This window comes from Lissotriton vulgaris, chromosome 4_1, assembly GCF_964263255.1.
Source record: "Lissotriton vulgaris chromosome 4_1, aLisVul1.2, whole genome shotgun sequence".
NCBI lineage: Eukaryota > Metazoa > Chordata > Amphibia > Caudata > Salamandridae > Lissotriton > Lissotriton vulgaris.
Window position 1 is genome coordinate 1,379,835,672 of NC_141691.1, and position 27,065 is coordinate 1,379,862,736.

At 46.1% G+C, this 27,065-nt stretch overlaps 1 protein-coding gene across 1 annotated transcript in view; it reads right to left on the reverse strand.

Moving 5' to 3' along the window:
- The window catches only part of TYMS (thymidylate synthetase), a 52,503-nt gene extending 43,677 nt beyond the window's left edge, over positions 1-8,826 (reverse strand). Inside the window, exons 1-2 of the mRNA XM_086965615.1 lie at positions 8,566-8,826; positions 4,176-4,249 (exon numbers count right to left, since the gene is read on the reverse strand). Of these exons, the coding sequence (XP_086821741.1) occupies positions 4,176-4,249; positions 8,566-8,755 (264 nt within the window). The 5' untranslated portion in view covers positions 8,756-8,826. The remainder of the gene's footprint in view (positions 1-4,175; positions 4,250-8,565) is intronic.
- Positions 8,827-27,065: the final 18,239 nt, after the last annotated feature.

Here is a 27,065-nt window from a genome sequence, read left to right on the forward strand (position 1 = left end):
GACATCCTTGCGGAGTTTAAGGGTTTCTACGAGGAATTATACACCAAGATTTCGGGAGTTGAGGACCACATTGACAACTACCTAAGCTATATCAAAATGCCATTCCTCGAGAACTGGCAGAGGGAATTCCTGATGTCCCCTATACTCCGAGAGGAGATATCAGACGCGCTGGACGGCATGAGATCGGAAAGCGCGCCCGGGATAGATGGTTTAACGGTGACCTTTTACAAAGCGTATAAAGACAAGCTGTTGCCTTACCTCTCCACCCTCTTTGACGAAATATGTGAACACGGCGCTATGCCGCCCTCTATGAGAGAGGCACTCATTGTCACAATATTGAAACCAGGCAAGCCGCATGACCTTCCTGGCTCATACCGCCCATTGTCGCTTCTCAACGCGGACGCTAAGCTGTACGCGAAGGTGCTGGCGACCAGATTGGCGCTTGTAGCACCGGAGTTGGTGGCCCCGGAGCAGGCAGGGTTTATCCCGGCTAGGAACCTCACTTACAACATCCGCATGGTCATGGGAGCCATGCAGCACACCAAGCATGACACCAGGGCGGTTGCAGTCTTCCTGGATATGGAGAAGGCGTTTGACTCCGTGGAGTGGCCCTTCATGCGCAGAGTACTCCGGAAGTTAGGACTGGGAGATCTATTCCTCCAACTCCTGGGCGCGCTTTACCATAAACCCACAGCGAGAGTTAGACTGGGGGATGCAGTCTCGGAGCCGTTCGCCGTAAGCAGAGGCACGAGGCAGGGGTGCCCCCTCTCCCCACTGCTCTACGCACTGGTGGCAGAGCCACTGGCAATTGCGATTCGGGAATACCACTCTTATGAAGCCATCAACTACCCCACCTACAAGATCGGTATATCCACATACGCGGATGACACCCTGCTATACGTCAGAGACCCGGTCAATAATCTCTCATCGGTCTTGAGGGAAGTTGTGAGGTTTGGAGAGCTCTCGGGACTGAAGGTCAACTGGTCAAAGTCAGTGGCTTTTCCCCTGACCCCAATCACCGAACCTTTCGAGATGGAATACCCGCTCCAGTGGTCCACAGAGCCGATAAGGTATTTGGGCATAATGCTCCACACGGATCCTGACGTTATGCTGAGGGAAAATTACGGAGTTGCCTATAGCAAACTCGCAGATGACATCGAGCTCTGGATTAAGCTCCCGCTGTCGCGGATGGGAAGAATAGCTATGATGAAAATGGTTATTCTCCCGAGGTTTCTGTTTCTTTTTAATAATCTCCCGATTGTCCTCTCTAAAGCTTTCTTCACAACCATAAACAAACTCCTAGTGCGACTGGCATGGGCTGGAAAACAACCTAGGGTGCAATGGAAAGTACTTCAGTTGCCATACGAGCAAGGGGGACTGGCTGCACCAGACCTGGAACGCTATTATAGAATAGCGCAGGCCTCCCACCTCCACACTTGGATTCATGGTAATCAGGACATCCCGCATGTGATCCTGGAAAGACTGTTTGCAGACCCTACCCCGCTCCCAGCGACTATATGTGGCCCTAAGGACCGTAGAGTAGGAACGCTGGACTCCCTCTTGTCCACTAACCACGCCTGGCACTCCATATTGCAGAGGCAAAATAAAGAACTGATGTATGCACCCAATATGCCGATACACTGGGCACTTTGGCTCCCCACACTCACGGAACCAGGGGTGCACAGGGCCCTCAGCGACTTGGGCGCACGCACACTGGGAGACCTATTCGAGCAAGGGAAGGTAAAGACATGGGACCAGCTGTCACGAGGGAGGGATCGCCCCTCACTACTTCAGCGCTTCCAGTACCATAGAGTGCGCAGTGCACTCTTAGATCTGCTAGGCCCTGACATGGAAGAACCTCCTGAAGTCCCAGAACTAGTATATGTCATAGATACTGAGTCACCGAAGAAGCTGATTTCTACGCTTTACAAGATAGGACATGCACACACGGCACTGCTCTACACGAGGGCGCGCTTGGCCTGGCAGACCGACTTAGACACCCAAATAGACGACAGTATGTGGGCATACTGCTGTGCGGCCTCCAGGCGGATCTCACTGAATGGGAGGCATCGCTTGATCCACTTTAAATTTTTACAACGTGTGGACCATACGCCGGAAAGGCTGCACAGGTATGGTCTCCGAGACACGCCAAGCTGTGAGAGATGTCACGCCCAAGTCGCGGACTTTCTACATTTAGCATGGATGTGCCCGGGAGTCCAGAGGTTCTGGACCAACGTATTCGCTGAAATGAGCACTATAGTGGAATCGAACTTAGAATTGGACCCAGCCCTCGCTTTACTGGGCTACACGAAGAAGGTACCTGCCCCAGTCAGGAAACTGGTGAGCATGGGTTTGCTACTCGCAAAACGAGTAGTCGCATTATGCTGGATGAGGGGCCCTCTACCTACGCTGAAACGATGGGCTAGTGACATGACGTACTGTAACACACAAGCGGAGACATACAGTGAGCTACTTCCGCCCCGCAGTCGACCCAGGAACTTCTGGGGGTTGTATCAGACCTACCTCAATTCCAGGATAGACGAGGACGACTTAGTTGAGGGGGAGGGGGAGGAACTGGGGTGTGACCCACACTTGGATCCTGGGTGACTCAGATAGGGCTGTCCCTTACACAACAGTGCGACATTGTACAGTAGGAGTTATAGCACCCCCGGAAGTGTGAGAACATAGGAGCGGTCCCCCGGACCAATAGGAGGTAGCATGCAGCACAAGCCACTACACACCAACAGGCCACACGCTAACTTACACGAAGAGCACAGACTGGGGTCCAGTTGAGGGGAGGCGGGGTTCTTGGGGTGGGGAACAGGTTGGGAGAAAATGTTAAAAATTAATAGATTCGTCCGTATACGCACAGTGCACACCTCACCATCGATGATATTGGCCTAACGACGGAGTCCTGACTCGACTGGACTACTTGTTCGCCTTGCAGTTGGGGTTGTCGCTTTTCATCTGTTACGCTTATGAGTCATGGAAAAGATGTGATGGCCCACTGCCGGCCCGAGAAGGGATGTAGGCGAATGGCTATTTGAGATCTGTAATGTGCTGTTTCACGATAAATAAATAAAATAAAAAAAAATAAAAAATAAAAAAAAAAGAACGAGATTTCCTAATATTGACTACTATTTGGGTGAGGGGTTCCATGTATAGAAGGTGAACCCACCCAATAAATTCAGGGCCAAATCCAAGTTCTCTCAACACACAACATATAGGGCCATTCAATCATGTTGAATGCCATGGCAGCATCCACGGACACTACCACTGCGTCTTCTTCGATCGTCTTGGCTCGCTCTAGCACTCCGTGGAACATATGCAAATTAAGAGATGAATTTCTGGCTGGCATAAAGCTAGATTGATCAGGGTTACAAGTTTGTGATCACGCGCAGCAAACGAGTAGAGAGTATTTTTGCCAATATCTTAGCTTCCAAATTGAGCAACGATATAGGTCCATACGACGAGTACATGTTATTGGGTTTCCCTGCCTTGTGAATGACCACCATCGTTGCCAGCCTTTGATAAATGGAGAGCGAGCCCTTTTCCTTACTTACATGGACATTTTAACTAAATAAAGGTGCAATTTTACTCATGGCAAGTTTCTACAGCTCCATGGGCAATCCATTTGAGCCCGCTGCTTTGCCTATATTCAGGTAGTGTATGGTCTTTTCTACCCCCGTCTCTGTTAAGATAACATTTGTGATTTTACTTTTGATGTCACGAAAAAGGCATGCAGCATTAAGTTTGTGTGATATAGGAGAACTGAAATGTTGATTACATGCATCATCAATTCAGAGTGAAGAACCAGAACTCCATTACAAGGTTTTCACAACGACTCTAGTGCATACACAGAAGCACAAACACAACCGGTTTTCAGACTTACCACAAATCACTATGCCTGGACACCATTCATACCATCATCTGAAGGTTGAGGTTATTTTATGGCAAATATAACTTACCTATTGGTCTACCTTTGGGTTAATAATTTATTCAACAGAAACTAGTTAAACAGTGCGGTAGTTTTTGCAAAGGAAGGTGGTTTCAGCTTCAGACAATATTCTTCCCAATAAGCCCCCAGGCATAAGAGGCTTCATAGTTGCATCCTTACAATTCAAAGCATATTCGAACAGTAACTGCCACACTCTAAAAGACACGAGTGGCCTTACCTTAATGAACCACAGCAGCTCCTCGAGTACGCCTTTCCAAAACACTCGCTTGGTTGTCAACAGAGGAAATTGATCTACAAAGCAAGGTTACATACAGTGTGCATTAGACTTTATCAGAGTATTCACAGATGAGCACAGCCAAAGCCAACAAAGAAGAAGTTACTCCAGTCACAGAAAAGTCAAGCAATCCAAATGACTGAAAGAAAAATAATCCCCTATTTAAGAGCACAATAGCTATTTATGGAAAATATCTGGAGAGAAATGACTACATTTTGAAGTTGAACTCCAGGTATTTGCTCACCCCTTGGTAGTTTGTCCCTAAGATGAGCCTAACTGCTCTTGCCAATGTGTAAAAGCAGTTGCACATAACAGTAATACAGTTAAAACACTACAAAATGAAACCAGTTTTAGAAAAGTAGCCAATATTTATCTGTGTAAAACAATACCAGAATAAAAAAAACAGTTATCAAGATACGAATAATGCAAAAATAGACTTTACATACAGTTCCTTGAAATCGGTAGCTCCGACCGAAGCAATCACGGCGGCGTGAACAAAGAAATCCAATGGTTCAGGCTGCGTCCAAGACAGCTACGGTGCCGGGGAGACCCGCCAAACAGTACCTTTAGAAATGCAGGACGTCGGGGGATATCGCGATGAGCTCCGGCTTCAGGAAGAGTCAGTTCCAGAGGTCGGTGCAGGAGACGTCGGGTCCTTGAAGTCACATGTTGCAGTTCAAACTCTATGCGATTGAGGGCGGAAGCGTCGGGCTGCGGTGCTAAGTGCAGCATGCAGTGCCCTCAAGTAGCAGGGCAGGCAGCGCCTCAGTGAGGGCATCCAGCAGCAGTGAGAAGCGGTCACAGTGCAGGCAGTATCATCTGGGATACAAGGGTTGCAGTGTGAAGTGGAGCACTGAGAAGTGCTCCACCCACAGGATCAGCAGGAGAAGCAGCAGCATCGGTGAGCTCAGGGTTGAGGTGCGCAATGCGGTAGTCCCCTCTGCGGTGTCTTCAGGTCACAGAGCAGTATCGGGGTCAGGTTGGTTTTTCTTCTGTTGCAGCACAAGAGACACAGTTCCTGCTGCTGGTAGCAGATGAGCTTGAAGTCTTTGGGGGTAACTCAGGAAAATAAGTTGCAGATTGCCCAGTCCTTTCACTGCCCAAGACAGAAGCAGCCACTGCAGGCCAAAATAGCTAAGTGGTAGTCCCTCCTCACAGGTTCTTCAGCTCTTCTTCTGGGCAGTTACTTAATACCAAAAATCTTTAAAGTGCTGGGGTCAGGGCCCCATTATTTTATTAATTTCCCTTGCAAGTTGGCACCAACAAACTTCCCCTGGCATACATAAACCAGTTCTGGCTGGCTCAGGCCAGGTTCACTCTAGTAGGGAGACAGCTTTGTGAGGCAGCCGCAGTCCACTCGGGCGCACGCGACAACTCCTCCCACTACTCTAAATGCAGCCAGGAATATTCAGCCTGGCCACAAGTCTCTCAGAAAAGAAAAGGCAGGATATACCTCAACCTCCCCCTTGTATCTGTATGGTATGAATGCACCTCCCCAGCTCCTTTCACTCTTAACCCAGACAGGGTATACACAAAGGGCAAAAGGCACACAGGATGGTTAAGCAATTAAAAAAGGTCCACTTTCTAAAAGTGGCATTTTCAAAAGCACAATATAAAAATCCTCTTCACCACAAGATGTATTTTTAAATTCTGAGTTCAGGAACCCTACAGTCCAGCTCTCCATCTTGTCGCAATGGAAAGTTATTCTTGTAAGGTGTTACAAGGCAACTCCTTCCTATACGACAGATAGCCTTGCAATAATAAAAAATAAAAAGGAACAGTGTTTTACTATCAGGACATTAACAAACACCTGTACGTGTCCTACCTTTCACCCACACTAGACCCTGCCCATAGGGGTGTCTTATGTGTAAGGAAAGAAAAAGGTTAGGGCCTGGCAAGTGGGTGCACTTGCCAGGTCGATATAGAAGCAAAAAATGTGCGCAGACACTGTGGCTGGTCTGAACTCTTTGAAGTCTACTTGTTTGGGTGGCACAATCAGTGCTGCAGGCCCACTAACAGCATTTGATTTACAGTCCATGGGCACACAGTGCACTATACTAAGGACTTAGTAGTAAATCAAATAAGCAAATCATGGAAACACCAATCCATAAACACATTTTACATCAGGAGCACTTTAACACTGAACAGCAATGAGAAAGTGTGCAGACACTAAACCAGCAAAAACGAAGTCCTGAACACCGTCAAAACCAGAAAGCAAAAAGACTGGGGAAAAACGCGAAAATATGCCAGTTCTAACAAGGACTTTGTGGGAAAGATGTGGGTTTCATTAAAGGGTGACTGTCCATTGGGGTCTATGCACACAAGAGGTCTATTGGGAGTGAATAATCCAACCAGAAGAGTACTGCATCCCATCAATAGAAAGCACACAAGTATGTCTAGATATGGAAAGACTATGTCTAACAAATGCTTTTTTGGGGACAAGAACCCTCACCCACTTGAGGGTGGCATGCTTAATCATTGGGTTCCTCCTCACACCAGGGCCAAATGGTACCTGGCCAGGGCTGCAACTTGACAACAGAGAGGAGCAGAGGTGTTTTAGTTTTGGATGAGTGCTAGGTAAGGGTCAGAGTCCGAGTAACTGACACTGACACAGTGTCAGTGTCTGACACATACACACACACTTAAACCTACCTCCTGGCAGGCGCGCAACACCCATTGGACTCACCGGGCTTCAGCCCCCCTACGTCGTGTGTGGCAGCCCGGGATGAGACAGATCCCGGGCACACACAGAGCCGCACCCGAACGTTTAACAGGTCTTTAAAAGACCATTTGAATGCTAATTAGGCCTTGCAGTTGTTTCACCCCTTCGAAGAGCCCCTGCAGCTCCACTCTGCCTACTGATTAAAGGTTCAGCCCCCCACCCCCCGAAATTTTTCCTTAGCCCCCCCCCCCCCCCGAAATTCGGCTCTAGTTGCGCCTCTGCCTCCTGGTAGGCTAAATGTAAGTTTATTATGGTGCTCCCAGGGGATAAGAAAAAAGTGAAGGTGAATTTGGAAAAAACTCCCCTTAAATAGTCAACATGTTTCTGCTCTTAGGGTGACCCAACCCAGGGTTCAGAATCATTAGATGTGACCAGTTGGTTTTGTCACTGTGATATTAAATATAAAATGTAGTGATTGTCTATTGGTAGTCTGCCAGCCTTTACAGCAAGTGGCCTACAATTTCCTTGTTATGAGGGTCCACCATTGTATTAAATCATAAGGTGACTGTTGCAATCAAAGAATGTTCCTCTAGGCAGGTAGTGTAGGTTTTATGATGAAGTTGAATAGGAGTTAATAGTACCCTTTACAGAGGTCATGTGAATGCCATATCAAAGCCCCACATTGAGCAGCCTCCTGCTGCCCAGCCTACTCTCTGTAACTAATCCCTCAGGTATACATAAACATTTTGTGAGATTACACACAGAGGCTGAGACGCAGGTATCATGACGTCTAGGGAGAGAACGCATTCTATAAAATACAGAACGCAACAGCGACAAAAGACAGTTAAAAAAAGCATTTGAAACACAACAGTAAAAGAAAGTATACAACCAAACTAATGTGAGGAGACCGGAGTAAGTGTGCCCACCACCAATGTAAATAATAGTGATAAAGGCAGTCAGGTATGACCCAAAGGTCAATAGTTTCACAAACCCGTGCGTTAACAGAATTTGTGCTGTGAAGACCTGTAATTTTCAAGTGTTTGTGGGTTCCTTGTGCTGAAATGCTTTCCAATGTTGTTACATTGTTTGGACTTTATTTCATTTGTTTTTGCACACAAAAAACTTTACTTTATTGTTGTTAAGTTGCAACTGTGAAGTGATCTTGGTCTGCCTTGGGCTGAATTCGGGCTTAAACTTGGGCAGACAGCTATGGGTGGGTCTCAAAATCTGGCAACACTTGTCAACATTACCAGGGTTCAGAAGCTTTTGCCTATCGCTTGTTACTTCTTAAGTGGCACAGACATCTGTTGGCTCGCAGTGCACAATGACATATAGGTAATTTTATAGCACAACATGATGATGCTGTGAAACAGTGTGGAGGGTGTTCGCTACCGCTAATTGTATATGGTTTAGCGGAAATGTTTTTCTTCCCGTTAAATCAACTCCAGACATTCTTCCACCAAATAAAATGAAGTTTTCCTATCATATGCGAGTGAAGGAGACTAAGGAAAAGATGGCGCATGTTATAAATTACGACGCTTGCCGGTTCCCGGGGCCCCTGAGGCTGCGAGCACTATGGCGAGAACGTGTTCACCTGAACGAAAGAAAGATTTTGAGGCAAGCTGGACCGATAGTAAGTGCCATTCCCTCCCCCCTCCTCTTGCCCCTCACCTCGCAGGCTGTACCGCGCCTGCATGCCGAACAGGGACATGGTGCCGGTACCCGTGCGGTCCTCCTTGCGGTGCCCTGCCCGCAGTATATGCTGGATCTGGCCCAGGTACTGCAGCTCCTCGTGCGCTGAAGCCTCTCCGCCGCCCTCCTCGGGGCGCGCGGGCACCTGCGTTTGTGTTTCGGCGGGCATTTTACGGCTGTACACTCCGGCCTGGCTGCCTTGTCTTCCCTCGGGGCGTTTACTCGTCTTGTCAATTTTTCCCGCCGTGTATTTGGCCGCGCCCAGCCGAGCAGCCGGGGGAGGAGCCAAAGTGTAAAACTTCAGGCAGAGGAAAGGGCGCCTTTTAAATCTCTAGTATTTTCCTTTAACAACAGTTTGGTTAGAGGTGAGCGAGCCAAACGTTAACAGCCCGGGAGAGCCTCAGTCGAGCCAAAGGTCTGGCCGGGATGAGTCCTGAAAATAAATCTTATAACAAACCACGTAAAATATGATTAAGCCTCTTCAAAGTAAAACAAGCATTTGCAATGCAATAGGTCTCGCATTAGGAAAGTTTGAGCTATTGGTATTGTAAAGAACAACTTTTTTATTTATGTTAGTTTTGAAAATAGCGAAATTAATAGCTTTTTCATTTACAATGCCAATAGTTTTAACTTTCGCAAATGTGACACCTATTGCATTTGTTATGAAATATGTGTTGTATTTGCGTGATTTAGATGTATTGATATTACAAATAACAATGGCTTTTAATTTTTTTTAAATAATTCTTAAATAAAAGTTATTGTAATTTGTAATGGCAATAGCTTAAACTTTTGTAAATAACTTTTGTGAAGATTATGTTCAGTGTATTTCATTGTGAGGAAAATCCAAGAACAGAAGTGAAATATTAACATCTTTTTTGTGACATTTGTAATAAAGCTTGAAACATTGAGAGAACATATTTGAACCAGTTGTTGAATGGTTGCACAGATTGATGCTGTGGTGGCGCTGGGTGATGCTGTGGTGTGCTGAGTGATGCTGTGGTGGCGCTGAGTGATGCTGTGGTGCTTCTGAGTGATGCTGTGGTGGTGTTGAGTGATGCTGTTGTGGTGCTGAGTGATATTGTTGTGGCCCTGAGTGATGCTGTGGTGGTGCTGAGTCATGCTGTGGTGGTGTTAAGTGATGCTGTGGTCGTGCTGAGTGGCGCTGTTGTGGCACTCAGTGACGCTGTGGTGGCGCTGAGTGACACTGGGGTGGCCCTGAGTGAAGCTGGGATGGCCCTGAGTGACGCTGTGGTGGCCCGGAGTGATGCTGTGGTAGTGCTGAATGACGCTGTGGTGGTGCTGAGTGACGCTGTGGTTGTGCTGAGTGACGCTGTGGTGACGCTGAGTGACGCTGTTGTGGCGCTGTGGTGATGCTAAGTGATGCTGTGGTGGCGCTGAGTGATGCTGTGGTGGTGCTGAGTGATGCTGTGGTGGCGCTGAGTGGCGCTGTAGTGGTGCTGAGTGACGCTGTGGTGGTGCTGAGTGACGCTGTGGAGGTGCTGACAATGACAATGCAAATGACATAATGTTTTTCACTAATGTTTTTTTTGTATCCAGTGGAGAGGATGTATGTTGTTTGTAGTGGAATTCAGTGGTTTGAATAGGAATTGTTAGTTGTGAATCAATGTGGGTGTCCAGATTTTTGGGTATTTATAATATTGAGTCTTGTCTCTATGAATTTAAAGGTGTTAAAAAACGAGAGATGGGAAGACGATTATGGGCCCCGGTTAAGAAATGGCTGGAGGACAGAATAAGAACTTGAAAAGCGTTGTATGGTTATATTGTTATATTTATTGATAGATCTTCTTTATTTATTTATTTATTTATTTATTTATTTCTTATTTTATTTTTTTCCCTCACGACAAATAACGTGTTTTTTGGATGCTTTATTCGAGTGATTACGTAATTGTACCAGATGTTATCATACCTTGCTTGTGGTTATTTATGTACTTTTTCATTGCACCATGAACTCCAATAAAAAAAAAAAAAGACACTGGGGTGGCCCTGAGTAAAGCTGGGGTGGCCCTGAGTGACGCTGTGGTGGCCCGGAGTGATGCTGTGGTAGTGCTGAATGACGCTGTGGTGGTGCTGAGTGACGCTGTGGTTGTGCTGAGTGACGCTGTGGTGACGCTGAGTGACGCTGTTGTGGCGCTGTGGTGATGCTGAGTGATGCTGTGGTGGCGCTGAGTGATGCTGTGGTGGCGCTGAGTGATGCTGTGGTGGCGCTGAGTGGCGCTGTAGTGGTGCTGAGTGACGCTGTGGTGGTGCTGAGTGACGCTGTGGAGGTGCTGACAATGACAATGCAAATGACATAGTTTTTCACTAATGTTTTTTTTGTATCCAGTGGAGAGGATGTATGTTGTTTGTAGTGGAATTCAGTGGTTTGAATAGGAATTGTTAGTTGTGAATCAATGTGTTCCTAATTGCGCACAGGGAAGAGCACAGCAAACAGGGGGCAGAGCTACAGAAGCAGGGTTATTTCAACCCAAAGCAGGCTTTTTGTAGCTTCTTAAGAGTCCATTGCTCCATCTCCTCCAGTACATCAGAACATAACGAGGAACACCAGCAATAAGAGTAAGAACCAATGGCATCTTTGTGAATCCTGCACTAAGTGTTTGAATATATGGTGCATGTACGATTGTGCACGTATGGTTATATATGGTACACAGCAATTTAATTCACCTCAAGATACGTACTCAGCAAAAAAAACAATAGTGTCACAGTGTTTAACTAGCTTATATAAAGCGAGGCAGCTTGACAGTTTTTTGGAAGAGGCACGCTTATAAGATATCTGACACCACAATCTTAACTCTACAAGAAACCAGTTCAATAACTGTGCTTCAATTGTTGCCTAAACTAATGGCTCTAAAGTTTTATTATTTTAATAATTGTAACATGTTGCACATTTGTATCCCTTACCCGTGTTTGCGATTTCTGATTAGGGAAACGTTGAAAACATTATTTTTGCAAGTTCATTTGATCAACTACCACTGGCTACTGAACTGAAAGCTTATTTAATTCTACAGGAGTTCTTAAATTATAACCTAAACACTGAAGAATTATTTTAATACTTCAATAAAAATAATACAATCCCAAACATTTACAAAGAAACAGGGCTTTTTGCTGTAGGCTATCGGGTAATGGCTGAAGGAAAGTATATAGCTTGTCACTTCTGATTAGAGGACTGTGCCTCTGCGCTTTGAATGAGAGCCCTGTCTGGTTATAGGAAGGGTAGATATTAAAGATAATAAAATAAGGGGATAATAAAATAAGGCGGAATAGCACATATATGAAACCTGATCGAGTATGGCATAGAATGCAGTATACATTATCCTTCTCAGACAGATCCGCTGGCCAAGTATTTTATGACAGGCTTAATTTCTATATTCATACAGAATAGTACAAAATGCAATATCAAATTGAGAAAATAGTTATCCAGCGCGCCTAAAAATAATTAACACTGTCTCGTGGACTTGCATGTATATATGCAGGCTCCGGTTTGACCTTTGGCTCCTGCCATCCACAACCAACGCTGCTGCCTGCAAGTCTGCGCGGCGGACGCAGGAGGTTTCAAGACATGATTGGAAAGGCGCTAAAGATAAAACAGCACAGGAAGTGACATTACTCTTTGCGGATACGATTAATCCTGTTTATGGAGCAAACTGCAGTCTTTAGATGAAGCATTTGCCGTTCTTGTACCCTGCGCCTGTAAATAGGAGATATTTTAGAAAACCAGCGCACGGAAACTGTAATTCACGAGGGTAGCGTGAAGTATAGGTGTGGGGTTAATTAAACAGGACAGTAATTGGCCATCCATCTCGACTAATAAACCAATCTAGTCCATTTGCTTGTCTGCCATTTGCAATAAACCAGAGATATTGGCTTTACCTATGTCTTTAAGCTGTGCTGTACAGAAGTCTGCAGCATACTGAAAAGTTATAATAAAGAAGTGTCATAAGCATTTTTGTTACCTTATCTATCACGAAAAAAAGCATTATGTACAACTGAACTAGTGATGTGGTGGTGGTGTCTGTGAGTGATGTGGTGATGTCTGTGAGTGATGTGGTGGTGTCTGTGAGTGATGTGGTGGTGTCCCAGAGTGATGTGGTGGTGTCCACGAGTGATGTGGTAGTGTCCATGAGTGATGTGGTAGTGTTCCTGAGTGATGTGGTGGTGTTCCTGAGTGATGTGGTGGTGTTCCTGAGTGATGTGGTGGTGTTCCTGAGTGATGTGGTGGTGTTCCTGAGTGATGTGGTGGTGTCTGTGAGTGATGTGGTGGTGTCTGTGAGTGATGTGGTGGTGTCTGTGAGTGATGTGGTGGTGTCCCAGAGTGATGTGGTGGTGTCCCAGAGTGATGTGGTGGTGTCCCTGAATGATGTGGTGGTGTTCCTGAGTAATGTTGTGGTATTCCTGAGTGATGTGGTGGTATCTGTGAGTGATGTGGTGGTATCTGTGAGTGATGTTGTGGTATCTGTGAGTGATGTGGTGGTATCTGCGAGTGATGTGGTGGTGTCCCAGAGTGATGTGGTGGTGTCCCAGAGGGATGTGGTGGTGTCCCAGAGTGAGGTGGTTGTGTCCTAGAGTGATATGGTGGTGTCCTAGAGTGATATGGTGGTGTCCCTGGTTGTATGACACGCTATCGTGGACATAGATATCGCGCGCATTTACATCGCGGCTTTTAAATCGCTACGGCGATGACATCGGCAATGTAAACATCGCGCGTTGTTTGGCCGCAAATGCGGCCTTTTAATCGGATCGCGCGTTACATCGCCGACATTACATCGTGCGACATAACAACGGATGTTTGTGCCGTAGCACTCATGGGTATCGAAGTTCACAGGAATGAACGTCCTCGCTTGTGTACGGTTGACAGCCTGAATGAGGTTATATGATGGAGACTTTACACAACTATAGATTCTCTATATGGATTAATATTTTGTATGAACCTACTATTAACATCTCATGCAGTTACCCATCAGAAGTTCATTTAAAGGTTTCATACGCAGCGTCTAAGCCATCGATCATTGCCTCAAGACGCTGCAGTGGTTCTGCAGTTGCCTTGTCCAGCATTGGGGATAAAGTCCCCGGGGGGTGCAACTGATGAAGTGCAGGCTTATATAGCGGTGGAAATCTGACGGCCGAGGAAGGCTGCAGGTAAATGTTTCCCAGGGTGTCCTGTCTCTTCACCCTTAGCTCCCTCGTCACCGGCCTCGCTGCCAGGACGCTGCCCACCGGAAGTGCGGCTCGTGAGTGTTTGCTCAAGGACCTTATTGCTGTCTTCATGAAAGGTGAGTGAATCGGTCTCACAGTCCAAACCTGACTTACCTTCAATCAGTGACTTTCCGGTGAAATGTGAATGTAATGATGCATTTTGACCCCCCCTAATCCTCTCTATGCACCCGCATGCAGCGCCGGCAGAGGTAGTCATTTGCAGCAGCTGCAGGGGGCACGTGAAACAGCTGGATGGTGTTTACCCATACGCGTCATATGTATTCATTCCAATAGGCGTCGGGTGACATACAGCTGAGATGGGAAATAACTTCACATCATTAGTTAACATTTGTTTAGGGAAACAGCTGTCTTACAATGCAAATGCATGTTGCACTCTAAAAACATGTTATTCGATGTGCGTGCATTATTAGCAGCAGTATGTGCTCACAGTACCCGGTTTGAGGGGTTCCCTGTTCTATGTTAATGCCTCTGCACCGGCTTCAGTCACACTGTGCTTCACACAAAGTGCTTTAATTTTACTTTCTGCAGCAATATCTTTTTTTATCTGTTTTACCTTCGTGGCCGTGGGTCACAGCAGGAATTCACCAGCGACTGCCAAGTCTGGTTCTTGGATCACGGGCAACATTTGGGAGTCGCCAAGTGTCTCAGCTGAGACCCATGGCTTCCCTCTTGCGACCTCTGGCTATTCTCCTGCGAGAAAAGTAAAAGTAGTTTACAAAAGGTAAACAGGATGTTGCCAAGCCATGTTTGCTTTCTTTACCAATGAAGGGAAGGGCATTGCCACCTTGCTTCATACAAGCATGTGGGCGCCCCTTCTCTCCTGCAATGACCTTTCAGATGGGGAGGGCACAGCAGCCGCCCCCATGGAGACTGCAGTTCAGGATGTGCCCCACCAGCCGATGGCTGCTGTCTCAATACAGTGCCAGTGCGGGGGTTCTAATGCCATGCCAAGAGAAGGGCAGACAGTCCATAGATGACGGGACTCTGTGTGTGTTGTCCACTGCCTGTCTCGGCCTGACCTTGAGCTGGCAAACAGCGTCGCAGAACTAACCCTTCCCAGGACATCCGGTGTTGCATGTAAAGTTTTCATTTACTTCACCCAAATAAACTCTGCAATAAAAAGGCGTGGAAATAATCTGCGAGGCTGAGCATTCATTCATCCATCCATTCATCCATCCATTCACCCCCCCACCCATCCATGCATCCACCCACCATACGGTCCACCATCATCCATCCATCCATTCTCCCTTGAGCATTCATTCATCCATTCAGCCATCCATCCTTGAGCATTCATTCATCGATCCATGCACCCATCCATCCATCCATCCCCCCCCCACCCATCCATGCATCCATCCACCATACGGTCCGCCATCATCCATCCATCCATTCATCCTTGAGCATTCATTCATCCATCCATTCATCCATCCATCCTTGAGCATTCATCCATCCATCCATCCATCCATTCACCCCCCCACCCATCCATGCATCCACCCACCATACGGTCTGCCATCATCCATTCATTCATCCATCCATTCATCCGTCCATTCAATCATCCGCCCATTCATCCACCCATGCATCCAACCACCCATACACCCACCCACCCCCCACCCAGGCCCCATCCATGCATCCATCCAGACACCCATCCATTCATTCACCCGCCATCTATTCATCCAACCACCCATCCACCCCGGCCCCATCCATGCATCCATCCAGACACCCATCCATTAATTCACCCGCCATCTATTCATCCATCCATCCACCCAGCCACTCACCACACTAGTGATAGGCACTGTCTTTTAAAAAATTTGTATATAAAAAGTTAAGACGGCAGAGCTATCCGTCATACCACATAATGACAGTCTGCAATAAAAAGGCGTGCATTGCTGGCACATCCTCCCAACATCGGGTAACATCGCATCATTCAAGGAAAAGGCCGTAATTGTTTAAAGTAAAGTATGTGACAGTCTGCATTTTTGCTATGTGCACCTGTCACCAGTAGTAAAGTACGTGACAGTCTGCATTTGACAGTCTGCATTGGTTTTGTAATTGTTTAAAGAAATTTTCTTTGGGGCAACATTTAAGTGCACGCGGTCTCCCCCCAAAGTATGTGACAGTCTGCATTTTCGCTATGTGCACCTGTCACCGGTTTTGTAAAACACGTTGTCAAGTACAGTACGTGGGGCAGGTCTCCAGCACGAGGCTGCAATTACCGATGTAATTGCATGCGATGTTAATGGCATCGCGCCGTTTTAGTATGCGCAGTAGAAGGCTGCGATGTCAACGTTCATGCGATGTAAAAATCGCGGTGCGATGGCACCGCGATGTGTTGACACCGATGTAATTGGTGTTTCCCGTGTCCCTGAGTGATGTGGTGGTGTTGTGTGGCGTGCAGCAGTGTGAGGCGTGCAGCAGTGTGAGGTGTGCAGCACTGTGAGGTGTGCAGCATTGTGTGGCGTGCAGCAGTGTGTGGCGTGCAGCAGTGTGTGGCGTGCAGCAGTGTGAGGCATGCAGCAGTGTGAGGCATGCAGCAGTGTGAGGCGTGCAGCAGTGTGAGGCGTGCAGCAGTGTGAGGCGTGCAGCAGTGTGAGGCGGGCAGCAGTGTGAGTAATGCAGCAGTGTGCAGCAGTGTGAGGCTTGCAGCAGTGTGAGACGTGCAGCAGTGTGAGGCGTGCAGCAGTGTGAGGCGTGCAGCAGTGTGAGGTGTGCAGCAGTGTGTGGCGTGCAGCAGTGTGAGTAATGCAGCAGTTTGAGGCGTGCAGCAGTGTGAGGCGTGCGGCAGTGGGCAGCATGCAGCAGTATGAGTAATGCAGCAGCGTGCAGCAGTGGGCAGCGTGCAGCAGTGTGAGGTGTGCAGCAGTGTGAGGCATGCAGCAGTGTGAGGTGTGCAGCAGTGTGAGGCGTGCAGCAGTGTGTGGCGTTCAGCAGTGTGTTGCGTGCAGCAGTGTGTGTGGCGTGCATCAGTGTGTGTGGCGTGCATCAGTGTGTGTGGCGTGCATCAGTGTGTGTGGCGTGCATCAGTGTGTGACGTGCATCAGTGTGTGGCGTGCATCAGTGTGTGTCGTGTAGCAGTGTGGGGCGTGCAGCAGTGTGAGTAATGCACCAGCGTGTAGCAGTGTGAGGCGTGCAGCAGTGTGAGGTGTGCAGCAGTGTGCAGCATGCAGCAGTGTGAGTAATGCAGCAGTGTGAGGCGTGCAGCAGTGTGAGGCATGCAGCAATGTGAGGCATGCAGCAGTGTGTGGCGTGCAGCAGTGTGTGGCGTGCAGCAGTGTGTGGCATGCAGCAGTGTGAGGCGTGCAGCAGTGTGAGGCGTGCAGCAGTGTGAGGCATGCAGCAGTGTGAGGCATGCAGCAATGTGAGGCATGCAGCAGTGTGAGGCGTGCAGCAGTGTAAAGGCATGCAGCAGTGTGAGGCATGCAGCAGTGTGAGGTGTGCAGCAGTGTGAGGTGTGCAGCAGTGTGTGGCGTGCAGCAGTGTGAGTAATGCAGCAGTGTGCAGCAGTGTGAGGCATGCAGCAGTGTGAGGTGTGCAGCAGTGTGAGGCGGGCAGCAGTGTGAGGCCGGCAGCAGTGTGCAGCATGCAGTAATATGAATAATGCAGTAGTGTGCGGCATGGAGAAGTGTGAGGCGTACAGCAGTGTGAGGCGTACAGCAGTGTGTGGCGTGCAGCAGTGTGAGGCGTGCAGCAGTGTGCAGCATGCAGCAGTGTGAGTAATGCAGCAGTGTGCAGCGTGCAGCAGTGTGATGCGTGCAGCAGTGTGATGCATGCAGCAGTGTGAGGCGTGCAGCTTTGTGAGGCGTGCAGCTGTGTGAGGCGTGCAGCAGTGTGAGGCGTGCAGCAGTGTGAGGCGTGCAGCAGTGTGAGGCGTGCAGCAGTGTGAGTCATGCAGCAGTGTGAGTAATGCAGCATGTATATGTTTGCTAGGTTTCCCTAGGTGCAGGCAGAGGTAGTGTTCAAAATCTACAAAATTGGCCCATACTTAGTTGTTTTGTGATAGGTAGTTTTGATGTCTCCTCAATATGTTTTGGGCCCTTGTCTGTCGCGAGTACTTGACCCACCCATGCGAGTGAGGTATCATTTTTATCGGAAGACCGGGGGGAATGCTGGGTGGTAGGAAATTTGGGGACCCACGTATATTCCAGAATTTTCCATCACAGAAATGTGAGGAAAATGTGTTTTGTTTTACAAAGTTTGAGGTTTTCAAGGGGTTCTGGGTAACAGAACCTGGTGGAGCCCCATCCTGGATTCCCCTGGGTGTCTAGGTTTCAAAAATGTATATATTTGCTAGGTTTCTCTAGGTGCCGGCAGAGCTAGGGTTCCAAATCTACAGCTAGGCACTTTGCAAAAAAAGGGTCAGTTTTCACTGTGAAAATGTGGTGTGTCCACGTTGCGTTTTGTGCCATTTCCTGTTGCGGGCCGTAGATATACCCACACAAATGAGGTACCATTTTTCTCTGAAGACTTTGGGGAATGCGGGGTAGGTGGATTTATATGGATCCACACAGATTCCAGAACTTTCCACCACAGAAATTCGAGGAAAATTTGTTTTCTTTTACAAAGTTTGAGGTTTGCAAGGGGTTCTGGGTAAGAGAACCTGGTGAGAGGAGGGGGCAGAAAGGCTGTGGCATCATTCTTTGGGGGGTGGGGGCATTGGTACACCCATTCTTGGCAGCCACCACCCTGAACGTAGGAAAAACACAATCCCTGGTGGCTAGTGAGGGAACGGGGAGGTTCTCCCATTTCCAATAATGCCTCTCCTGTCTTTCTACATGCTCAGGGGTTAAGATAGCCCCCTGAGCACGTAGAAAGTGAAACTGAAATGAGCCACAAGGCTCATTTGAGTTTCGGTTTCACTGAACTGACGTCAGCGCGATGTGTGGGCTGATCATCATTTCATGGAAACCATCTACACAGCCTCGGGAGTTGGGGAGAACCTGGTGAGAGCCAGACACACACATATAAGCTCAAATAAGCTCAAATACACAAGTCACCCCATCCTGTATTCCCCTGGGTGTCTAGTTTTTAAAAATGTATAGGTTTGCTAGGTTTCCCTAGGTGTCGGCACACCTAGGGTTAAAAATGTACAGTTGGGCACTTGGCAAAAAAGGGGTCAGTTTTCACTGTAAAAATGTGGTGTGTCCACGTTGTGTTTTGGGCCATTTCCTGTTGGGGGCATTAGGCCCACCCATACAAGTGAGGAACCATTTTTATTGGAAGACTTTAAAGAATGAGGGGTGGGTGGAATTTTTTGAGGTTTGCAAAGGATTCTGGGTACGAGAACCTGGTGAGAGCCACACAAGTCACCCCATCCTGGATTCGCCTGGGTGTCTAGTTTTCAAACATGTATATGTTTGATAGGTTTCCCTAGGTGCAGGCAGAGGTAGTGTTCAAAATCTACAGCTAGGTACTTTGCAAAAAAAGGGTCAGTTTTCACTGCCTTGGATGGGTTGATGTTGAAGATTCGAGGTGAGGAGTTGAGGAGGTGCCGCGCCGTAGTCGATCAGATGTTGGAGGTGAGCGTCTGCACCCATCCGTGTCGTTAATGGAAACTTCTGTGTCAAACTCCTTTGCGATGCAGATGCCACATCAAGGTCGCGCCAAGCTGTAGTCCTTGAGCGGCTTTGTCAGTAGGACTGCTGCCATCACAGAGCTGAGTCTGCGCTGGGAATGCTGTCGTCGAGCAGTCGCTGCTTCGGAATCAAAGGGCGAAGCGTTGGTGCCGGTTAGTGCAAAGTTGCTGCTACGTCAATGTTAAAGGTTAAAACAGCTGCTAACCCCACTTCTGTGGCCTAGGATTGGAGGGGCATCTCAGTCAACTGTAGGACTTACAGATGACAGAGTCCAGCAGCACCAGCAGGACTGCAGGAAGACTTTTGTGTCCCTGAGACTTCGGAGATTAGGAGGAAAGCCAGCAAGCCCTTGGAGTCACTCTGGGTTCAAATTAGATGGGTCCATTGCTTGTACTCAGCAGGCATCAGGGCAGCTTAGCAAAGCAGAGAAACAGTTCCTCAGAACAGCCAGTCACAGCAAAGTGGCAATCCTTTCAGCTCAGGAAAACAGGGCCTCTTTTGTGCCCCGGAGCCAGTCGCACAGCTGAATTCAAAGGTATGTAACGCTTACAATGCTTTTCTACATTATTTATCAATTCCTCAAATGTTATCCTTTCTTTTAACATGTTAACCAACTTTGATCCACACGTAGGAAATCATGCTATTTTCCAAGCTTCAAATGCTTGTGATGTGACCATCCGGACCTCTGTCACAAACACAACCAACACATTAATTCGTCCAGGCATATTCTTTATTCAAACCCAATGCATTTCGGACTGCACGAGTCCGTCCTCATGGGTGACTGTAAACAAAGCATTTCACATTACGGCTAGCTTGTACATGGACGGTAAGACATATTTTTAAACAAACAGTCTAAATGACCAAACAATATCACATTCCAATTCGTGCCCATACTTAAAAAACCATTAACAGTGAATGGAACAAATTCCCCCCCCAAAAAATTCTTAATGTCAATAAGTGAACCCCCAAACAATATCTAGCAAACTTAAATTGCTGCCTCCTGCTTCCCCATAACCCTGCACTTTACCACTAACACCCTGTTGAAATTGTGCTGTGTCTGCCCTTAAAAAACCATTAACAGTGAATGGAACAAATTCTGCCCGCCCAAAAAAATTCTTAATGTCAATAAGTGAACCCCCAAACATTATCTAGTGAACTTAAATTGCGGCCTCCTGCCTCCCCATAACCCTGCACTTAACCGCTAACACCCTGTTGAAATTGTGCTGTGTCTGCCCAGAGAAATCTTCAAAACAATGTGGTTTTGAAGATTTCTTTGGGCAGACACAGCACAATTTCAACAGGGTGTTAGTGGTTAAGTGCAGGGTTATGGGGAGGCAGGAGGCCGCAATTTAAGTTTGCTAGATATTGTTTGGGGGTTCACTTATTGACATTAATAATTTTTTTTTGGGGGGGGGCAGAATTTGTTCCGTTCACTGTTAATGGTTTTTTAAGTATGGGCACAAATTGGAATGTGATATTGTTTGGTCATTTAGACCATTTGTTGAAAAATATGTCTTACCGTCCATGTACAAGCTAGCCGTAATGTGAAATGTTTTGTTTACAGTCACCCCTGAGGACGGACTCGTGCAGTCCGAAATACATTGGGTTTGAATAAAGAATACGCCTGGACGAATTCATGTGTTGGTCGTGTTTGTGACAGAGGTCCGGATGGTAACATCACAAGCATTTGAAGCTTGGAAAATTGCAGGATTTCCTACGTGTGGATCAAAGTTGGTTAACATGTTAAAAAAAGGATAAACTTTGAGGAATTGATAATTAATGCACAATCCTTTCAGCACAGCAGTCTTTACTCCAGCAGGACTTCTCAGGTCAGTAGTGTACTGATTTGATAGGACCGGAGCCCTGGTACTTATAATCAAAAGTGACTTTCTCTGTACCAGTTGCTACATCTATTATCCATTGCTTTCTAAATAGCGCTGTGTTGCCTACAATTTGTCATATTTGTTGTTGTTTATGGCTGAATACATATTTCCATCAGTCCTCCTTTGTGTTTTTTAGACTTTTGTATGTTGGGAGTATCAATGGGAGTATCAATGAGACTTTCCTATAATTTGTACATAAGTTTTAAAAACCCCATCAGTGGTGTGCAAAGTTGTAACTAATGGCCCTGTGGGCTGTGCACCTCTACTGTATGTAATATGGTGTGAAATGTAAATTCAGATTTTGCAATCACAATTTGCTTTTTGGGAGATCTCTCTCTCTCTCGCCTCTCCTCCCCCCACAAGATAGCTGCAGTATGGACCCTGAATACTGAATTCAGAATATCAAGGCATGCAAATATACAGGGCAACATATTGAATCCAAAATATTGAAAAATAAGTAAGTATAGATTTTCATTACTTAACTCCACATAAATGTACTTTGCTGATATATACCTCTTCAAGGTACGTAAATGTGGAGTTAGGAATAGTAAATCAATACTTCCCCTTATACATTTACCTTTCAATGTTTTGACCCTTGTTAGACCTGGCTTTTACAGCGGGTTTATCCCCAGATTTTTTGTTTAGTGGCCTTCTGTTTCTGACCTGTTTTTGTTGGTTTTAGGACTCTGGGCATTTTACCACTGCTGATCAGTGCTAAGTGCATATGCTCTCTGTGTAAATTGTTGTTATGGATTGGTGTTTCCATAATTGGCTGATTTGATATACTAGTCAGTCCCTAGTACAGTTCACTGTGTGTGCCCAGGGCCTGTAAATCCAATGCTGCTAGTGGGCAGCAGCACTGATTGTGCCACCCACATAAACAGCCTGTAAATGTAACTCTGGCCTGCCATTGCAGAGCCTGTGCACAGTCTGGTACTGCCATGTCGACTTGGCAAGTGCACACACTTGCCAGTTCCTAACCTTCCCTTTTCTTACATGTTAGTCACCCCTAAGGTTGGTCCCAAGGTACCCCTGTCGCCAGAGTGCATTGTATGTGAAAGGTAGAACCTGCCCTGATGTGTGTGGCATGTCCCGATAGTGAAATACTGTCAATTTCGTTTTTCACTATTGCAAGGCTACCTGCTCCCATAGGATAAAATGGGGAGTTTGTTTATAACCTCTTATAAACATGACTACCCCTGGGAACAAGGTAGGAAAATAAAGTTTGATATGCCTGAACTCAGAATGGTAAAATGCATCTTTTAGTGAGGGAGATTTTTACATTCTCTGTTTGAAAATACCACGTTTAGAAAGTAGGTATTTTCTTGCTTAGCCATCCAGTGTGCCTCTGCTAGGTTTGTGTATTGCATGTCTGGCTTTAGAATGACAGGGGCTGTGGAGGAGCAGTGGCTCCAGAGTGTCTGATGAGTCAGGGCTGGGCTGAATCGACCTGGGTTCATTTAGAGTAGGAGGAGGAGATTTCCTTTCACATGAATGGGCCTGGTCTCCCTTCCAAAATACTGTCTCCATCTCCTGCCAGGAAGCTGCACCAGAGAGGACAGAACTGGTTTTGACCAAGCACAGAGCTTATCTGACCCCAGAACTTTACATCATTTCTGGGAATCAAGAGGAACCTATGCCAATTAGAAGAACTGGAGAAACTGAGGAGGATTATTGTCTGTGTGCTGTTTGCTGTCTGAGGGTGGCCTGCAGTGGCTGTTTCTTCCAAGGAAAGGAAAAAGGACTTTGCTGTGTGCTGTGTCCCCTGCTTGAAGAAGATCTCCAAGTGCTTGAAATAGGGCTTGCCTCCTGTTAAAAGGTCTCAGGGACACTAAAGACTTCCTTCAACTCTGCTGGTGCTGCTGGACTCTGCCATCTGTGAGTCCTATCCTTGCCTGAGGTGCCTGTGTTGTGTACCATTTTAGGACCCTATTGTAATTGTCCCGATTCATGCCCTTATATAGGTATAAAACACCATATCCTTATATATGCATAGAAATCATAACCGTATTTGGCCTTAGCTCATGCAGTCCAAATACGGCAGGGATACTTCCACTAGTCCCGAAAATCTACAAAGAGTTCTTGGAAAACTCGGCTTCAGCAGCTAGGGACTTCCCCTTGCTCGAGAACTGACTTGTCCAAGAACTCATGGAGTTTTCAAAGAACTGAGACTCTTTCATGACGTTATTATGTCCACTTTTATGTCAAACTCAGCAACTTCAAGGTATAAATATGCCCACACTTGCCCTAGCAAACACACAGTGGTTTGGAGCAGTTCGACTATCTACTTGCCTGACGCATCCTGCTACAGCAAGTGCCGAAGGAAGCCAACCCTCCAGCTGACGCACTGAGAGAGAAGCTGTCTTTTCTCTTGCAGAGAAATCCAGCTCCAGTGTTTCCAAGCTACCCTTGCGGGTTGTTGGGAAATCGAGTCCTGAGCCTGGCCTTCTTCATTCTAACCAAGGTACAGAGCTGATTAGACCCTAAGAGAAATCTTGGACAGATTCTTGGCGAAAGAATACTATATTTATGCTACACCTTATGCTACATCTCACTTACTTCTTCCCTCGTACTAAGCTTAGGTTAGGTACATCGGGGTAGGCGTATTTTAGAAGCACCAGTTGAGTACTTTTAGCCTCTGTTATTTATGTATGTATTTGTTTATGGTTTAGGAACCATACAATGCTCTTACAGTATTATTTTATTCTACTCTTTCTACTGTATGCATTATATTTTGCAACCAGTTTTACGATTGTAGCAGTTCATTTCTTATGCCTGAGAAAGAAGACTGTTCAATAAATCCTTTTATTGAAAACGCCCGTCTATCTATTTTCTCGGCGCCTCTGGTGAAATGAGGCATGCACGATTGACTGAGTGAAATATCTATCTATTGTTTCCACAACTCTGAAGATCAGTTTTATCTTGGGGAAAAAAAGTTGTCATGTTTTTGCAGTTGTCACAAACTTTGTTTATTCGAGAAAGTTTCTAGTGACCTCTGACCTAGCTGGCACTCACAAATTAAGTCTAGTATATTCGATAGAGACCTAGTAGACATCAGTCCTACGTCTAATCTATAGGATATATTATTCCAATGCGCAGAGCCTATTGGGAATATAGGAACTACACTACATGGCGCCCAACGTTTGGTAAGGTACTAATTAACGCTAGATACTAGAATAACTCAGTCGTGCTTTTCACAGAGACACCTTTTTTCCCGTAAAATACTCCAATAGACGTCTGGAGTGGGTTAAAGGATAAAAATATCCGCCATAACTGAGTAGGACGAAAATCCTATGTATTAGTTTTTTGGTTTTGGTCAACGTTGAAAGGATATAGTGTTCCAAAATATTGTGCACCTTATCTTTGTTTCCTTGAAACTTGCTCTGCAAACTTTCAGTCAACAAAATGACTGAAAACGAAGCCGGTGGAACTGCAGCAGCAGCCCGACCCTGTTTTAACACCACAGGGTTTAATGGAGACGACGATGATGCTATAATCATCCCGGAAAACTTCAGGAAAACCATAGCTATAAAGCTCATAGAAAATGGCCTATCACCAAGAGGTGGTATGGGTCATTTTTGTCATAGAGGCACATGAATATCGGCAGACAGAGATATTCTATTCATGGATTGTCTTTCCTGAAGCAAATCCAACAAGACATGTGTTCCACTTCTACAAAATAGAGGAACATCCAATGGAATACGTTCCTTTCGAGGACGTTGAAATTCCACTAACTTACAAAGAGCATCAGCTCTGGTTTAAAGGCGCCCTAAAACATCAAAATCACATTACCAGGCTCGGTCCACTAGGTAGACCAGGAGCAACGTAGCCGCTACTAGCCAGCTATACACCACATCCTGCCATTGGACAAATGACAGGCCCAGAACTGCTAGCTCAGCTAAAACAATTAATAAAAATACATAGACAATTGGTACAATATGTCATGCGGACTCTAACAGTCCAACCTGCTATAAGGATTCCACAGCACAATCCTCATCAGGGGAACACAAACAAAATCACACCACAGACTATACAGTCAGTCATCGGTAAGTTGCCCGCAAAAAGGGAACACATTCCATTCTGGTTAGCTCAAAAAATGACTCAAATAGAGGCAGTATTTCCCGATAGTACACCTCATGAGAAACACAGGATTCTAACAATCTGTTTACCAATGGGGATAGCACCACACGTGGACGACTGTGACACTTGGGGTACAGTCTTTGCTTCAATCTACACAAAAACACATAGTGTCCCGTCTATGTCGGTAATACCAGACGTCCTGAGACAGATTCAAAATGAATAAGGACCAGAACTGGCCTTAAATATTGGTATGAAATTAATGAAAGATTTCAAACAGGTCTCAACTATTTTATTAGCTAACATTAAAGGTGAAGCAGCATCCGTGGCAATCCGCCAAAAATTAAAAGAACTCGATATTACTGAGCAACCGTATGAACTTGCCAGAATTATTGAGAAATCCTATGAAGAACTAGGAAGAGATAGCTTGGGAGGGAAACCAGTAAAGCCTGAACTAACAGAATATCCTGAAAAAGGTTTTATTAAAAATAATCTAACTACTCCTAAAAAGAATGGGAACATAGAAGACAGTCACTTCCTAAAGAGAAGCGTTCTCAGTCCAGAGGTAGATCTCCTCAAAAGGAGCACTCTGAAAAGAGGTATAACCTCAGAAATAGGGATAATTTGAGAAAATCTGATAGATATCAAGATACTGATACACGTTCCTCTTGTACCTTTCAGACTTCCACGCAGAAATCAGAAAGAAGAGGACAATCAGAACACAAGGGAGAACGTGTGAAGTCCAAAGACGATCAACACGTTCCAAAAAATAAGAAATCTCAATTCTCCAAAAAGAAGGTAGCAAGTATTAAAATCAGACATGCCGAGGATCTTGAGGACACAACTCAAGAACGGGGAGTGGGCCCAGACAATGCTGGACAGCGCAGCAGAGGTCACCATATCTATAGGATCCTGAAAGATCATCTGGAGACAGTGGATCTGAATGAATGCATTCAGGTTGAAACTGCCGACACCAGGGTTAGTGTACCCCATAAGTTATACGAAGTAACAGTCCAGATAGAGGGGGACATAACTAGGAAAATAAAAGCATTCTTTTGGTAAAAACTATCGAAAGGTTATGACATCCTTCTGGCTGAACAAGAAGGGAGTGCCCACATGGCGAAGAAATCATTATGCCAGCCTTCTCCAATCATATTCCTATTCATAAAAAATACACCTATGCCAGAAAATGGGCTGTGGCCCAGGCTCCAGCATTATATAAAAATCATGTGGGATGGGATGAGGACTCGCTTCACCATAAAATCCAGTTAAAAAATCAACCTACTGCTCAGAGGCAGTATACAGTAAAGCAGGAAGCTAAAAACAAGTCAGGGAGATCTAAGATCAACTTGAATACCAGGGGGTGATTGAAACATGCACCTCGTCAATGAACAATCCTTTGTTTCCTCTCTCCAAACCAAACGAAACATATCGTCTAGTTTTGGATTACAGACATTTAAACTCCTGCTGCAAAACATTTGAAGAACAAAATGCACACAGTGCAGCACTGATGAATAACATTGTGCGCAAGAAATATAAAACCACATTAGATATTTCAAACGGTTTCTTCTGTCAAAATATCGCACCAGAAAACAGGTATTTGACCGCTTTCTCAATAATGGGGACACAGAGTTAATTTTGCCGGCTCCCCCAAGGATTCAAGAATAGTCCAGGGTTATTTTCAGCTAGAGTAACAGAGTTACTACAAATGTATGATGAT